General features: G+C 48.2%; 1 protein-coding gene across 7 annotated transcripts in view; it reads left to right on the top strand.

Moving 5' to 3' along the window:
• The window catches only part of FAM53A (family with sequence similarity 53 member A), a 138,171-nt gene that overhangs the window by 18,585 nt on the left and 102,054 nt on the right, over positions 1 to 17,532 (top strand). For 3 of the 7 annotated variants that reach the window (XM_085848601.1, XM_085848602.1, XM_085848598.1), the window contains one exon: positions 7,103 to 7,218. In XM_085848601.1, coding sequence (XP_085704727.1) covers positions 7,153 to 7,218 — 66 coding nt within the window. In that variant the 5' untranslated portion in view covers positions 7,103 to 7,152. Of the gene's footprint in view, positions 243 to 476; positions 588 to 7,096; positions 7,219 to 17,532 lie in introns of those variants that run through there. The other 4 variants (XM_085848596.1, XM_085848597.1, XM_085848600.1 and 1 more) reach the window with 4 other exon arrangements.

Here is a 17,532-nt window from a genome sequence, read left to right as displayed (position 1 = left end):
AACAGGTGGAGCGTTCATTTGGAGGCCCCAGAAATCAACGACTTGGACTCTCCCATAAGCTCGAGTCACCGCCACCGCGTTTGGATGTTCGGAAGATTAAAAAAAACAAAAAAAAAAACATCTATTTTACTTCCAACCCTGTTTTGCTCATGTGTTCATCGGTTCAAAGCAGGTTCATTATGAAGCGCCGTCCGAGAGCGCCCTCCGACCCCAGTCGTCATCGCTATATTTGGACGGAGGGAGTAAGTGGTTCAGTCCTCGCACCACATTATCTTCCACGGAGTTTGTTAATATAATTTGCTTACGTATCCAAGTGGTCGGTGTTTTCACGGCTTGAATAATTATCATTATTTATTTTTCATTAAAAATTTGGCTTTGGCAACGTTTCTGAGAAATTTAAGGTTTTCAGGTTTTTTTTTTGTTATTTTTTTTTTCCTTCTTATTCCTTCACCTCCTCCTCCACCCCCCGACTTCAGTGCTCTTGGTACAGTCCTTCGGTTTAAAAGGGAGCTCCCACGCGCTCAACTCGCCAGCGGAGCGCGATGGTGAAAGGTGTCAATTGAGCTTGGTTGGTGTAACGGCAGCAGGTACAAACAAAATTATTTTAGTAAAACGTTCGTTTACTTGTGGTTACCACTCAAACGCTCGATAACGGCCAGTTCTTGTTGCCGGCGGAATTTGCCAGACCAATTTGTGTTTGTGAGGTGACGACAGAATGCGACTTGTCCACAGCATTGTCGATCTCTTCCTTTTGCTTCTATTTCTTTCGGTTTGCTTTTGGTTGCGCGTCATCGTCCGCATTTCCTCAAACAATCGGTAACGAATTTTTTTTTTTCCCAATGTCGCATAAAGCTCCGTGCGAGTCGCCTCGACGAGATAGGTCGCGCAATGGGACAAGCTCTTTGTGTGGAGAAACGCGAATCACGTGGAGACGTGTCCAAGCCAAAGACAGGCTCCCTCCCCCCCTCCCTTCTTTTGCTGTTACCGATCATCTTTGATTACTTCTCCGGCTATCCGTCCCTCTCCTCAATCCACATGCGGTTTTACCTTGCGTTCGACCAGCACACTATTGTATTGTAATTTTTATTAGGTTAAGAAAACATTGTTCTGCCAAAGAGTTCTCTTAATTACCCCCACCCCTCCCCCCCCCACTCCTTGCCTACCCTTCTCTCGAATTCACCTCTCCTACCCTCACTTCCACTTGATACACCCATCTTTCCTTTCACCCTCACTTGATTTCCCCACTCTATTTACCTCTTCTTATTCAACCCCTTCCTCCTCCTTCCACCCCATTAGTTGAATTAACCTCATTCTCTCCCCTGCCCTCACCGCACACCACTTGAATGATTACCTCCCCCCCCCACCATACCCATGACCCAAACCTCTCCCTCCATCCCTGTCATCGTTTTCTCGATTTGATTCATTGATTCACCCCCATCCTCTCCTTTCCTCTGTACATTGCATTTCATTGATTATCCTCATCCCCCCCTTCATTCCATTGGTTGATTATTCTCATCCCCCCCCACTTGAAAAATGATTCACCCCAATCCCCTAACATGACCAACCCTAAATGCGATTTCCCCCAACCTTCCGACCATTCCCCAACCCATGACCCAGACGTCTTCCCCTAATCCCACCCCCTTCCCTCTATCTGCCATTGTTTTTTGGCTTTCTCCCATTTCTACACTTGTTGGCCCCTCTTTAATTTTCTATCGCACCATTGTTCCCCCCCCCCTTTTGCTTTGCGAGCTGTGACTTGTGACGTCATAGTAAATCTGATCCGATCTCGATCCTGAGTTGTTTTGCCATGATGGTGAGACTCGTTCGAGGTTCTTTGATCCTTTTGAATTGGGATTAATTCCTGGTGAATTTGCAGCCCAGCTTTCTCTCTAACACAGAGCTGGACCCCGCTTTGCTGTAAACGTGCACTTCAAGTGTATGCTCTGTAATCGTGAAATGGTGGAAATTTAGTCTGAGGATCAAGAGTTGCACCTCGGTCCTGATTCGAGCTCACCTCAACCCCAGGGCGGTACGTGTGCACCATTTTCAAAAAAAAAAAAAAAATTCAGTTTATCTCGAGTTGACAGTGCGTCCATATGGATGCTGCACCCTGTCCTGCACTTCCTGTGAAAACTATGTACCATACATTCTCTTTGAACAACACATAACTGGCTCATCGAGGGCAAGTTGTCCATTTGATTACACCCACTTGGACAATGCTGAGGTTGCTTCTTTTGGCAGACTCTGCATTTCGCTTGCAACTTTTGGTGTGAAGGTTGTTGAGATTTAAAAAAAAAAAATTTCGCTTCTGCAGCTGTGTTCCTGAATTTTCAATACTACCTTGAAGAGGAGGGCCGAAGAACCAGATTTGTTAACATGGCCTCGAATTTGCTTTCATCACGAGCTTGGAGATTTGTTGCAATTTAACCCTCCATTGCACTTTGTAATATTTTATGCAATGCCTTCCCGTTTGCTTCTTTATGATGGTTGAGAGTGAAATTGGGGGGTAACTTATTTTTGTTTGTTTGTTTCGTTAATTCAAAGTGAGCAAATAAATGCCTTGCACTCACTGGAGCACAAGTTCTGCCCTTTCAATCCTTTATGGCTCTGATTTCTTCCTTTTGTAAACAAGACCATGAACCCGCGCCTCATGTGGAGCCTCGCAGAATGGCCTAGCATGCTCGCCTAGAAGCTGTCTAACCTTTGTATGAATCCTGACCCAGCTATAAACTGTCATCCTGGTGTTTCACAGGCAGGGTGATCCCTCGAGTGTGCCGTCCCTCTGATGGACGTTAAACTGGGCGTCCCATCTACTGCCATTAGTTGATGGATGTGAAAGATCCCATGGTTTCCTTCGTGAGGAGGGGGTGAGCTATCGCTGACATCCTGGCCAAATTCCTCCTTGAAACTTATTGGAACGTCAGGCCTAGCCAACTTTCCCCCAGCCAACAAGAACATGAGAGTAATTGTGGCTGTTAAAGTAGAAGATTTGAGGCTCACAAGAGGGATGCATTTCGATAAGACCTAAGCCGATGGCTACCTCTTCTTCTCAGAACTGTTGAAGCTCATGCAGGTGCTTCATTGCGGATGGTACATCACAAAGGACCGTGCACCTGGTTTTTGTCAACTGTTTGACTGTAAAGGATGCAATACCTGCAAATTCACGTTTGTGTCGGAACAATTCCTTAGGCTTTCGCTCACCCCCTCCTGGTTAAATTCCTCTAAAAAATATACTTCCCGTTTACCTCCACCCCTGCCTCCTATTTTCTCCTGTTTGTGGAACTGCCATCTGGAGAGGATTCAGTCCTACCCTTCCTTCCTCCTAATGGTTCATCAAGTGTTAGCCTGATTCATTGCACTCTCATTCGCTTCATTTTGTTCTTGGTACTGGAAGGAGGGAGGCGACTGTCTTGATCACAGCTACAGCAATTTCCTTTTCTTGTACTACAGTATATTGAAAATAAAGAATGTGATTTATATTATCCAATTATTAGAGCTCTGCGTTTGTTTTAATTTTTGTTATTGTTATTATTTTTATCGTTTGGCTTGAGCTGTTCGTATTCCCAGGGCTCTGTTGAGAAGCCATTTTAAGTCGTGCCATGTGGATGGAATACTGCTATCCAAACATTACTTTAAACTTTCCAGTGATCTTTGAAAGTTGGCTCTCTCTCTCTCTCTGCATGAGAGCTTTGCATTTGCATTCACTCCCACCTAGCAAATTCCAAAATTAAAAAAAAGCTCAATTTTTTTATTTTTTATTTTTTTATTGGTGACAACCAAAACCTTTGGTTCTGGGAGTTGGGGGTTGCAGGTTGTGTCATTGTTCATTTATTTTTGATATGAATATTGTTTTGATTTTTGTTGCACAAATGTGTTGATAATAGTTCCGAGCAAGGTGGGTGGGGGGAAGTGAGGGTTATGTTAATTATATAATGGTGACTTGTTTGGTGTCTTTTTGTTGTTGGTTCTTATGAGATACTGTTTTCTATTTTGAATTTTTTTTTCTTTCTTCTCTTTCTTTGTGACTGAATGACAGGGTGGGGCAGAGTTGGTGCACTTACCTTTGAGTTTCTTGCCTGGGTTTGATTCCAGACCTGACCATAAACTGTCATGTTGTAGTGTTTCACAGGCAGTGTGTTGCATCACACATGCCCATCACTTTGATGGCTGTCGAATTTGATATCACATTCTGGCATAAGTTGGTAGATGTCAAAGATCCCACAGTTCTTTTCATAAAGAGTAGTCTAGTTGTCACCTCAAATTCAACCCCCCCCCCCTCCAAATTGAATGTCGTGCCTGCCCAGCCGGTTCGTGAAAAAAAACTTGACCCATAAACTTTACCCAGTCAAGCCCGCAGGAGGGTGGGAATAATAAATAATTGGGGCTGTTGCAGAAGTAGTTTTTCAGTTACCATTTTGTGTAATGCCAAAGGAGCTTATTTGATTTATTTTTTTATTATTTAAATAATCCTTTAATTTTCATATTTGAAAATGTTTTTCAAGAAACATCTTTCTTTATTGCTGTCGATTCAGTTGTTTGGAATTTGATATATTGTCGTGTCCGCAGCCGATGAACATCAGCCTTGGCCGAATAGCCGGACGGTCTTAACTCTGAGGCGAACAGCCAAAATTCTTGGCTATTATGACATGTCTGGGATGGAAAGCAGCGAAGGCGCTTACCTTAATGGAAGCACTCTGGTTTTTTTCTCGAGCTCACAACGAATATACGGACACAAGGAAATTCAATAATAATGGTGAGGTGAAAATGAAAAGTCAGGTAAAACTAAATCCTAATTTGAGATGTCTCCACTTGGTGACAAAAAGACAAGGGGAAAGATTAAAATAAAAGAAAATCCCCCATTATGCCGTTACTTAGCTTTGCATCCAGAAATGGTCTTTAGAAGCCTGGTGGTCGTCGAACCTCCAAGTCACCTGCGTGGGGAGCTCACAATATGGTGCAGAGTCATTGTCTGGGGTACCAGATATGTGAGGTAATTTGTGCGGTCAGTCCTCTTTTGCTCTCCACTCCGTCCGAAATGCCAAGATCCCCACAAACCGCCACCACACTACCACCTCACGATCAAAATTTCCACCACTGCTCTTTCTCTCAGTACCAGGTCCACACACACCAAATGGTGCCGCCTTCCTCCTCAATCATACAACAGACTGCCGAGCAAGAGCCAAGAGACGTGCTCCACTTCTTCCAACTGCAGTTTTCCACTTGAACCTTCTGTCTCGCATCAACCCGACCAATCATGAACCTCGGGGGCGTGGCCTGCCGGCTACGATTCCTGGGAGGCGGTGTTTAGTCTGGGAATGCTTGGGTTCAGTCAGCAGTTGGGTTGGTTGTCGTTATCGAAAAAATGTTTTTTATCTTGCCAAAACGAAGTTTTTGCAAGATATGTTAGTCAGCTTGTATTTTTTTTTTTTTTGTCTGTAATCGCGTATAAAAAATTCTGCAGAGCACAGTTATCATTGGAAATTTTTGTAACTTCGCATATCAGAGGCCTATAGAGGTCCCTTTCAGCGCATAAAATTTTGAAGGTCAAGGTCAAAGGTCAAGGTCACTTTGTTGCAAATCAGGGGAGTCGACGAAACCCTTATTTTTTGAGTAATTTTGATCGGATCGTCTTCAAACTTCATGGGAATATAGTTCATGGTCTGGCGCTCAGCTGATTAATTGTTGGTGGTGATTGGCCTTGACCTTCATGGTTAGCACCTCAGGTCAAACATATTTGACCCCAAGGTCAAATTTTCAAGTTTTAGGAACCATATTGTGTAGGACCTCAAATTGAACACCTCTGAGTGCTTTCTAGATATGTCAAGCTTGAGACATTATGACGTCATTTGGTGACTTTGAGGCAAACGCATATTTTTCATGGTTACTCTGTAGAACGATTCTCATCGGAATCTCTCGTAGGCAGATATTCCGCAAGGAGTCGCTCCTGGTGGATAGCAGCTCTGTTTACCTCAGTGTGACCTTAAAGAAGTCACACGTGGTCACCTTTTGGCAAGATACGGGTCACCCTGCGGGTGACATTGGTTTCTTTTTTATTTTTATTTTTTTTCTTTTATGGCTGGCCTTGTTAATGTAAAAACATAACGAAAGGTCATGGAGCAATCACATCCTGGGAGAAACTGGCCTTAGACCCTACCTAGTTAATGCAACACCATCCTCCCGTGTGGTGGCATGTAAACAATCTTAAGTTCAGTTTTCTCTACTTAAATTACATCGATGTCTCCTACCTGTCCACAGTCCATGTTATACTATACAATCCGATCTTCACTATGGGATTCCTCCATCTACCCCCACAAATGCAACTAGTATGTATGTGTGTTATATATATATATATATATATATATATATATATATATATATATATATATATATATATATATATATATATATATATATATATATATATATATATATAGTGCACAAACCAAAGGTGAAGGAGGTTATATTTTCACCCCTTTCTGTCTGTGTGCAGGATATCTTAAAGTTGTGGATGGATTCAGATGAAATTTTACGGACAGGTTAGGTGTGTGACAAGGAAGAACCGATTAGATTTTAGTGAAGATCCGGTTACTAGAATTTTTTTTTTTTAATAGTGATTCTTCACCATTGAGAGGTGGGGCCAAAAATGATATGTAGCACAATATCTCAAAAAGTTGTGGATATATTCGGACGAAACTTGGTGGACATGTTGGTGTGTGACGAGGAAGAATTGATTCAGTTTTGGTGAAGATGTGGATCTGATAATTTAAGTGATTCTTCACTATTGAGAGATCGAGCCACAAACGATGTATAGAATGATGTTTCAAACAATGTATTGGGCCCGATATGTTCTCATGGATCAGGCATTATGTGGTGGAGGTATGCGCTCCGAGTGCCCTTCTAGTTTATGTCTGCATCAGTGTTGACGGGAAGCTATTTTGCTTGTGGCTTTTTCTTTGCTATCATGTGCCCTGCAAGCTAAGGCCTGCTGCATCAGCTAGTTTCTCATTTGTAGTCATTCGTTGTAGCAGATTAAATCGATTCATAAAAATCCATATGCTCAGTTATAAATGACTTGCAATTGTGTCTCTACTCTCACCTGCAGTGGCCAGCAGTGCTGGTCGTTGAACGAAAGTACAGGCTTGCAGTGTTGCCATGGTGACGCTTATTACAGAAAAGCTGAAGACCCAGGCCCGGGAGGACGTCCCAAGCGTCAGCCTGGTACGTTCCTTGTGGATGTGGAAATCTAATGATCGGTTTTTCTTTCGTGCGTTATTTCCCACTTGCTAAATTAACTGGTGCACTATGGAATGCTTTGTTGTAGTTTAATGGGGTCGACCTGTATATTTTTGTTGGCGACCTTCAGAATTGCTTTGCAGGTGGTGTGTTTACCACCAGTACTGAGACTCCTGTGCAACCCTTGCTCTGATGAATTTGGCAGTCTTCACCCATTAATTAATTACTTATTTTGCTGTTGTGATTTTTCTCTTGTATTAATTATTATTATTAATGTAACAACTTGTCTTGGCTTTGCTATAATGTGCTTTGTGCTTGGTATGTTGCTGGTACATGGAATGTATCGAATTGCTTTGCAGCTTGGCCTGGCAAAGAACAGGAAAACAGATTTGCATGGGTCGTCAGTTTTTAGACGGACGAAGGGAGGGAATATTTGCTGTGAGGTGCAAAGGTACATCCGACAAAGCGGTGCACTGGTTGCACAGTTGTCTTTAAATTGTCTTGTGTGGATTTGATTCCTGACATGACTATAAACTTTCAGGTCGGTGCTTCGTGTGCCGTCCTTAGGTGGGATCTTAAACCGGGTGTCCGGTCAGCTTTAATTATCTGATGGACATTTCAGATCCCACTTTTGTGAAGAAGTGGTGAGTTGTATCTAGCACCCTGAAGAAATTACAAATTCTTGCTTCCTTCAGCTGCAGGTCCAGGCCTGGTCAACTGCTTCCTGAAGGACTCGGACTAAAAATATTCCTTGGCAGATCCCACAAGAAGATGGAAATAATTGGGGCTGCTTACAAAAAAAAACTGAGCTTGTAGAAACAGATACAATCCACATATTACATATGAAAAATGGTGTATGTTCAAAGCATTGCTTTTCCCTTCCTCCCATTTTCTTCTTCTTTACATGAAGTGTGTATTGTCCACCCCTTCATCCCGTGTGTTCATAGTGATTGTAGTTCGACATTCTTCTTCTCCATGAACAGCCACAATTATTCCCACGTTCTTGCTGGGTTGGCCAGGGGAAGTTTTTGGCCGAAGTCTTTCGTGAACCGGATGGCCAGGTTTGACATTCGACTAAGTTAGGGTAGGAATTTGGAATTTTCCCAGAGTGCCGGCATACTCTTCGTGAATCTGTGGGTTGTTGTGTCCACCAACTAATGCTGGCAGATGGGACGCCCATTTTAATGCGCGCACATTAATGAAACACCGGGATTAGAGTTTGTAGCTGGGTCGGCATTCAAATCCAGGCAAGATTGCTTTGATGCGAGTGTGCGTACCTGTTGTCCCAATCATTCCACAGCAGGGAATCCCAAGACTGAAATAATATTGTTACGAATCTGGAACCCATCACACACAACAGCCACAGTCCTTATAGATCAGTTATATCGGTAAGTATGTGTTTCTAGTTAGGGGTCCCGTCCCTTGTTTAATTGGTAATTAAATGTACGTGCGCTGCGAAGTTTTTATAGTCAGGTCTTTAAATCCTTAGATCTGACAAACCAACCACCCTGCCATTCCCATTCACAACTCCTCCATGGAACGAGTGCTTTACCAGGCTCCCCTTGCTGTTCAGTTGGAGCAAACAGCATGTTCCCATTCACAACTCCTCCACTGAACTAGCACTTTACCAGGCTCCCCTTGCTGTTCAGTTGGAGTTTTCACAGCGCGTCAACACACCTGATCCCTGTCCAATCAGGAGCGAACAGCGTGTCAACACACCTGATCCCTGTCCAACCAAGCATGCACAGAGCGTCCGACACCGAGGCTCCGCCCCGCTCAGGGAGCGGATAAAAAGACCAGGCTCCCTTTGGAGATAGTGTTAGTGTTCATGTTCGTGTTGGTGGCGGAGCCTGAGGAGAATCACTTGCTTCGCCTGCCTCGCCGCCTCTTCGCTTGTTTTTGCCGTCCGGATCGTGCTGGCATCTGCCGATCCACTCCTGGTGCCTTCGTCCTTGACGCTACGTGAAAGCTGCGGGTTTGAGTCCTGCCACTGAGCCAGATCGTCGAAGACTGCACGAAGCGGACAGGTCCAAGCACAGGCTCTGGCCTCCAGTTCACTTTTCCTCGAGCTGGAAGCCTTCAATAAAGACCCGACGGGGTCCGTTTCTTTTGGGTGTGTGTCTGTGTGTGGGCCCCGTCTCTTCAGTATAATTGTTAAGTGCTTTTGCTCACTGTATATTGCCTGCCTGATATTCGGATAACTCTGCCCTTGCGTGCTTCCCGCCCTGATAATTATTATTGTAATAAATTTCCCTATTGTTGAATGTCCCAGCTCGTTCCCTGTCATTTCTTTTATTGGCTTAGCACGGTGCGTGTTGAGAAATAGCGAGGCAGTAAATTGTTCATTTGGACTGACAGACCTTGGTAACCATCCGCTCGGGTTACACACGGTTCGGGCACGGTAAAGGCTCGTTCCGCTCGAGGTCCGCAGAGAGTGTGAATTCCCCAGTAGCTTTGCCGCGTGGGCACTTAGGTATATTGAAGTTTGGCAATTGACCCTATCCACTCGGTCGAATTATTGGCGATTCCTGGTCCTGTGAGGGACCCGTGCCTTTCGGACTTATCCGAGAGTCATAACCTAAATTCCGGGTGTTCAGTGGAGACAACTCTACTGCTCCACCTCGGGGTCGTGATCACCACCGATACCCGGCCCCGCAACAATATGTGGTGTCCTCTGGGACACTGCAGGATGGTCAAGGTCTGGTCTCTGCTGTTCTGGCAACGAATGTGCTGCTGGGTTTGGAAAGAAAGGAGGGCGTGCTCTGGCTGTTTGGAGCGAATGAAGCACACACCAGTTCTCACCAAGCTGGTTAGGTTTCTCTGCTTCTGAAGTCGCTCCACCTTTTCTGCTCAGGATCCTATGTTTCATTGATGACGTGCCATGCCCATGACCTCTCACTCACCATTGGCCCATGGCCAAGTTTGTGGGTGGGGAAAACCCACCCTTAAGTTGCTGGTTGATGTTGGCAGCAACTTTCATTTTCCCACCCAGCTGGTGCCTCAAGGCCTAGCAAAATGCTAAAAAGAGACATTCAGTCAGCCTTCCAGAGGAAAGGACATTTAAAATGGGGTCCAAAGTCAGAATTTTTAGACAAACCTTCGGAGGGGGAGATGACGTCTATTACATAAGCGAACCAAATCTAATATCACGATTAATTGCTTCATGCTTATTCTGAGACGGGATAACTGAATTGTATTGAGCAGTGTTGACCCCGAGGAGCAATTTCCACAACAAATAGTACACACATGAGAATCCTGCTTACCTTGTGTGGGCCTTCTTCGTTGCTTTACCCAGAAGTTTCAGCTGGAGGAGCATGGGAGGTGTTTGTTTATATAATCCTAGCCACCTGGGTTTAGCTGATTGGCTCTTCCCTCCATTCACAGGTGAGAAATGTGGGTGGGTCTTTATTATTTACATATTGACTACTTTTGACATTGCACGTGGTACATACTTGGGAACCTCATTGGTCTGCATTGCTGTCGCTGATTCGCCAATAAGAGTTGAAACTGGTCTGGCAGCTGAGGTGTGTAGCATTGGGGTTCTCATGTGTGTACTATTTGTGAATGTCTTTATCGCTGTGGAGGAACTCTGAGAAGGATTTGATACAGCATTGCGCTTGCCTTGTGTAGGCCTTCTTCGTTGTTTTACGCAGCAGTTTTGGTGAGAGGAGCATGGGAGGTGCTTATTTATTTAATCTTAGCCACCTCAGTTTAGTTGAATCGGTGAGAACTTTTCCCTCCATTCACAGGCGAGATGTGGGTGGGTCTTTCGTGTGTGTGTGTGTGTGTGTGTGTGTGTGTGTGTGTGTGTGTGTGTGTTCCCGAAATACAGCCAAAACGGCACACAATAGCACAACAATTTTAGGGCCACCTTACTCACCATTCTCCTGCGGTGTGCAGCATCAACTTTCGTTCAAATCGGGTAACGGAAAAAATTATTAAAAAATAAATTCCCAATTCAGTCAAGTACTCTTCAGGAGAATTTGATCAATGCAAACAACCTCAGTGGTATAGTTCGTTGGAGCTATCTTTTTTTTTTCTTGAAATGATTTTTTTCATCAACCGCTGTCAACGGGACCCCAACGGGTTTGGTTCATCGGTCGTCATATGTATGTGTATATATGTATATGTATATATATATATATATATATATACATACAGGTAGTCGTCGACTTGCGACCACAATTGGTTCTGACCAACCAGTCGTAAGTCGACTTGGTCGTAAGTCGAACAACGTATATTTTACATTAAAAAAAAATTTTTTTTTTGGGCCACTTTACGTGGTCGTAAAGTTGAACAGTTGTAAGTCGCAAAGGTCGTAAGTCGACGACTACCTGTATATGTATGTATATGTATATATATATATATATATATTTTTTTTTTAATATATGTATTTATATATATATATATTGTTGCGGATTCGCGCCCGCCGGCGTGCGAACGGCCACGTAACTCGAATCGCGGCACGTCGCCCACCGGACGGACAATCCAGCCGTGACCCTCTCGGACTAACGCCGGGAACCAGTCACGGGTGGACCTTTCGGTCTCACCGCGATCGAGCCAATCAGCCCCCGCGTGGGATAGGGTTGCTCGCCAAATTCGACCTACCTAAGTACCCACGCGGAGCGTAGACCGGGCGATCGCACCTCGCCGCAGGTCGACTTCGGACACGGGCCACTTAAGCGACCCGTTCCGTACTATCGGGATAACCGAGCGGTGTTATCGTCGACCTCGACGGTTCGATTAATTATCGGGCGTATTCAGCCCACTACCAACCCTTTACGTGAAGCAAGATGAGGATTCAATGAAGGAAATGACGAAGCGAAGCGGAAACAGTTCAACACAAAGCACATTTATTCGCGATGAACGGAAAGCACACATATACAATTCCACCAAATGCACACAGAAAAGAAAAACACAATTCAATTTACACAAAAAGCAAATGCGAAAGCGAGGACACAATGCAGAGCTAATACCGACTACCGAGCACACGGCAACACTTATACAATTTTACTTCACAGACGGCGCCGACAACACAGATACCCAAAGCAAAAGAAAAAGAATACCCTCAAGGATGAGGCGGGCCTGAGGCCGAGACCGGGTCGGCCTACCCGTCTGGTGATGAGACGCGGAGCGGCGATGGTGCCTCAACTCCGCGGGCCTCGCGGGCAGTGTCTGGTAGGGGGTGGGAAAGGGGCCCCCTTGGTCGCACTATCTCAGCACGGGGGGAAACAGGAGGGGGTTGCTGATGCTCGGGGTATAGAGGATTTTTATTGCCCCGCAACGAGCGTCTCCACCTCGGCCAGGTCGCGCTGTCGGCCTCCCTGGGGTGCAGCTCCCTGCACGACGCGAGCACCCCTCGTCTGCCCTCGCCGCCTCTCCACAGCTCCGTCCCCTCCGTTCCGACTCCAACGCACACGACGACCAGCTCCTTCTTGCCAACTCCACCGCCCGCGAAGTCTTGACTCTCTGTTCCCTCTCGACTCTCCTACTCTTTACTCTGGACTGACGAACACGGTCCTTTTATCAGCCCCGTAGCTTCGCCCTCTCATCTTTGACCCCCTCCCTTCGACCTTTCACCTCGCTCCCCATTGGCCCGAGAAAAAGTGGGCGTGAATGCTTTTTGATCCATAAATTTGCATATATCGATCGCCCTCCAACGCCCTGGGGGCGGGGCCAATTCGCCCATCACTCACCGATTGGATGGCAAAAAGTGGGCGTGTGTCGTTTTTGATCCGTTTTTGAAGCACAAAATCCGTGATTTTGTACACGCTGTTCGGCACGCGCCCTGCACGAGTCCAACACCGGTACCCACAGGCGGCGCAAGAACGGTGGCGATGCGACGGTTGCGAGGTGTGACGTGAAGGTCGTGGCGGTTGTGGCGAAGCGGTGGTTGGTGGTGGTAACAATGGCGGTTGGTCCAAATTAAAGATAGTAAAAGAAAAACGGCTATCCTGAAGAGTCGCAGCACGCATAAATGACATGTATTCCCACTAGACAACGGGTTTGGGCCTAACTACACATCTACTTACCGAGATACCTCACCTAAGGGACCTGAATGGTGGTTTGCGAATTTGGTAACCACAACACTACCCCCTCCCCTTTTTACAGACTCGTCCCGAGTCGTCAAATTTTCGTGTGCCATCATGTGTAGTTTTCCCCTAGTACATTTTACCTACGGATCCCTGAGTGCGACATTCATGGTATTCGTGTCCCCAAAATAAATAACCTGAGGGCTGCGTAACTATCTAAACAAACTCACTCACACGGACGACTTAAATAAAATTGCCGGCGCTAGACAGACATGCCGGGGGCGCACTCATATGTACAGTACATCTTAACCTTAACTTACAAATTTTACACTAAACCATGGCCCAGGATCATTGAACTCTGCAAAAAGAAACCAGTTAGCAGGGAGCCAGGCTGCCCGCATGCAGTCTCTGGCTCAAAACAATGCAGGTGACAGGGAACGTGGCTGGCTGCTCACACGCAGTCCAAGGCCTTCCCTTTTGAACTGAACGCAGTGAACCACAACGGTGCATGGGCTGCACAAACGTAGTCTCCGTGCCAGCTCAAGTGGCACACGCAATGAGCACAACGAATGGATGGATGGATGGTTTGAATTGAACTCAGTGAACCACAACGGTGCATGGGCTGCACAAATGCAGTCTCCGTGCCAGCCCAAGTGGCACACGCAATGAGCACAACGAATGGATGGATGAACACAAACACGGTGCACGGGCCGCCACTGCAGGCCCGTGTTGTAGCTGCCAACAGGGCAGTTCTTGCAGCTTGCAAACTGTTGCTTTTACGATCCTGGCGCACATGGCAATGAACCGGGGGGGGGGGGGGGCAAAGCAAAAATTCAACGGGGCTGGTGAACCTGGGCAGTGGGCATGGCATGGCAAAGGCAGCAGGCAAACACAGCCCGCAGAAGAAGGCCGCTGCAGGCAAACTCAGCCCGCAGAACCAGGCCGTTGCAGGCAAACACAGCCGGCAGATGAACTGGCCGGCACAGGCCTTGCAGCACAGCAGCTGCAGACGATCCAGCCGGCACAGGCCTTGCAGCACAGCAGCTGCAGACGAAGTTGGCCGGCCTCCGCCTTGAAGCAAAACACGGCCAGCCGATGAAGTTGGCCAGCTCTTGCCGTTCAGTGGAGGTTGGTGGAGGGAGTGCGGTGGTGCTGGCCACTTGGAAGGCGGGCTCGGACCTACCTACCTGTCTCCCTCCCACCTATCGCCTTTGCCTGTCACTGTACATACCCACTCCCTTAATTTGTCAAACCCCAATTTAGCCCCAACTTATTTTTTTGTTGTTTTTATTTTTACTTCCCCACTATAAATCGTCCCCTAACCCCCTTTATCGTCCTTGTTCGGCTAACCTATCCTGTCACCTAGCCTACTCCCAACCCCTACGTTCCCTTCCCGGAGGGGAATAAGGGAGAGCTAACGTCCTGTGCCGAGGCCCAACGAAGCCTCAGAATGGCCTCCCCAGAGTTCAGCGATCTTAACACCAAGTGGGTCCAGCGGCCCACAACGACAGCTAGGGGATGGATGGTGCGGAGGGGTACATCTCCTAATCTACCCTAACCATTTAACTGTTAAACTACCCCGGGGCTTTCAACAAGCGCCTCTCGCTTAAACTATTGGTTCTAACAACCCAGATTCCCGTCACCTGTGTTGGTGTCCTCACAATTTCGGGCCTCGCCCCCCAATTTTCTCTCCGTGCCCTCACACGGTCTCCTGGCTGGGACACGTGGCTCCCTTTGGCAGGCACGACCCTCTGCCGAATCTCCCGCTATGGCACCCCCGGGCACTACACTGCCTCCGAGCCTACCAGCTCCCTAACACCGGGAGTGCCCCCATGGCACCTCCCCTGAAACGCACACGTGGCAGGCCGGCCTCCCGGGCCCCTTTCCGAGGGTCACCCGTGCCCACAACACTGCCCACGCGGCTAATGGCGCCCCGGGCCCCCGCACCAAGCAGGCGCACCCGTGCCCACGACTCTATCCCGGCCCCCCATGGGCCCATGGCCTACCGCGGCCGACTAGCCTGGTGCCCGGGGTACCCACTCAGCGATACTCACCTTTCGCAGCCACGCTCCCAAGCCCGTCAACAGGGCTCCTGCACCCCTCCAAATGGGTCTCGAGCCTACTTTCCCACCAACAACAAAACGACCTCCATTTTTCAATTTGACTAACCCAGCTAACTCACTCTACACTGACCCCGGGGTCCCTTGGGCGGGAGTCACTCCTCCCCCCAATCACTCATCGCACCATGCATTCCAGACTTGCTCCACTCACACAGACCCGCTGGCCTCACTCACTCATCAAGCACATGCTTCCACTTCACTCACCAACTCTTCAACACACTCACCGCTGAACTCTGCCATCCTTCTAACTACATCCCCTAACTAACTCGTGCTCCCACGTCGTCCCTTACACTAAAGCACGTTCCCTTTTAACACTACGTAGCTAAGCTACGTCCCCTCTACACATTCACAAGTCTGTCACTGTCTCAAAATCATCTCATTTTATTTCCCAACCTAAAGCTCATCTAAATCCCTCTACCTAATCCATTCCACGGACTCCATGAGGACTTACCCCTGCCCCATGAAGTCGGTCTAACTAAGCTAACCCTTCCCCCTAACTAGTTTCCATCCTGTGCCCAGGTAAGGGGGTCTTCCACCCCTTGCCCAGGAATCCTGTGCACCCGAAAGTGAGGCTTGCTTTTTTTTTTTTTTCCATGTGCATCACCAGCGCGGCAACTCGCGCACTTTGCACCTGCCCGTGACTTCATGCAGCTGCACGTGTTCCTCGTCCCTCCTTGGACGGTACCATCCGGCAGAGATACCCCTCCTGCCGGATTCCAACCCCACGTGCAGCCATGGCGTCACCGTGCGCATAAAAAAAAACACAAGCCCCACGTCTCGAGGGGTTCCCCACGCGAACACATGTGCTTTGCCCGTTGGAGCTGAACACACACGATCGCGTGGAGAACCCGTCCGGTCCAAATCCATTTACCTGCCTAAACTTTGTCCGTCCGCGGGATCGGCAAATCCACCGCTGGCGTTTCCGGACCGGGACTTCACTCTCGCAAGCGAGCACGTGGCAGTCTCGTGCGTTGCACAGCACGAACCTCGTGCTCACCGCTGGGTGAACCCGGCACGGTCCCCGAAACAACTACAGCCGCTACTCGGCTTTCTCTCCTCTGTCGCCGTCTCCGTCGCCATTCGACCCACGCACACCTGCGTGTTACGACGCACACAGTCCACTCCATCACATTCACACGGGGAGACGCGGCTGCGTGCTCCCGCATGCCAACCGACATCTCCCTCACATACCGCTCTCTCACACACACGGTCTCCCTTGCACAAACCATACCACTCACACGTGCCTCACTACTCACACAAACCATACTACTCACACACGCGGGGGCACTCAACTGCTGTGCCTCATCCACACTCCGTGCCTCACTCACACACGCGGGGGCACTCACCCGCGGTACCTCACTCATACACACGGCGACACTCAAACACGCGGTCTCTTCTACACGCGGGGGCACTCAACCGCGGTGCCTCATCCACACACGCGGGGGCACTCACCCGCGGTGCCTCACCCACACTCCGTGCCTCATCCACACACGGCGTGCTGGGAAGCACGTACTCCGGCACCATCGCCACCACACCACTCACACACGGGGTCGCTTCCACACACGGGGACGCACTCACACCTTGCACCACACACACAGGGACAACCACACTGGGGATTCGTGTCCCCACAAGGGTCTCCGGGGCCTCTATACCCCCCAAGCTCTCCGTGCACCTGTCCACAGCACTCGTCCCCTCAACCTCGCAAAGCACGACCGAACTCACCTGGTCGTGACTCGCCTCAAGGGGGCAGACTCCCTCCCCTCGTTCCTGGAGGAGGCCATCCAGGTGCTCGCACTGGGTCTCTACACGCTCCGCGAGCTCAACCCCATTGTCCTCCACTACCTGTGTGTGTGCGTCACTTACCCCGTCTTCATCGTGTTGTCTCTCCTCTATTTTTTCTATCTCCCGTGTCTCTATACATTTATAAGTTTCTGTCGTCGTCACCTCGTGTCTCGTCTCACACGTTTTGGTCTCCCCATTTAATTTTTCCCTCTTGGTCACCGTCGATTCCTCTGTCACGACCCTCGCCCAACACGCCCCCCGAATTATTTTTTTACCCGCCTCCACCGCGGGCCTGTCAGCTGTTGCACCCCCTTCCAGCTCGTTTGCTCCCACACGTGGAGTCGCCATTCCCAGCTCCCTGGTCA

Source organism: Eptatretus burgeri, chromosome 12, assembly GCF_056783735.1.
Source record: "Eptatretus burgeri isolate ZD-2024b chromosome 12, Ebu_testis_v1, whole genome shotgun sequence".
NCBI lineage: Eukaryota > Metazoa > Chordata > Myxini > Myxiniformes > Myxinidae > Eptatretus > Eptatretus burgeri.
This window is presented reverse-complemented; position numbering and strand designations above follow the sequence as displayed.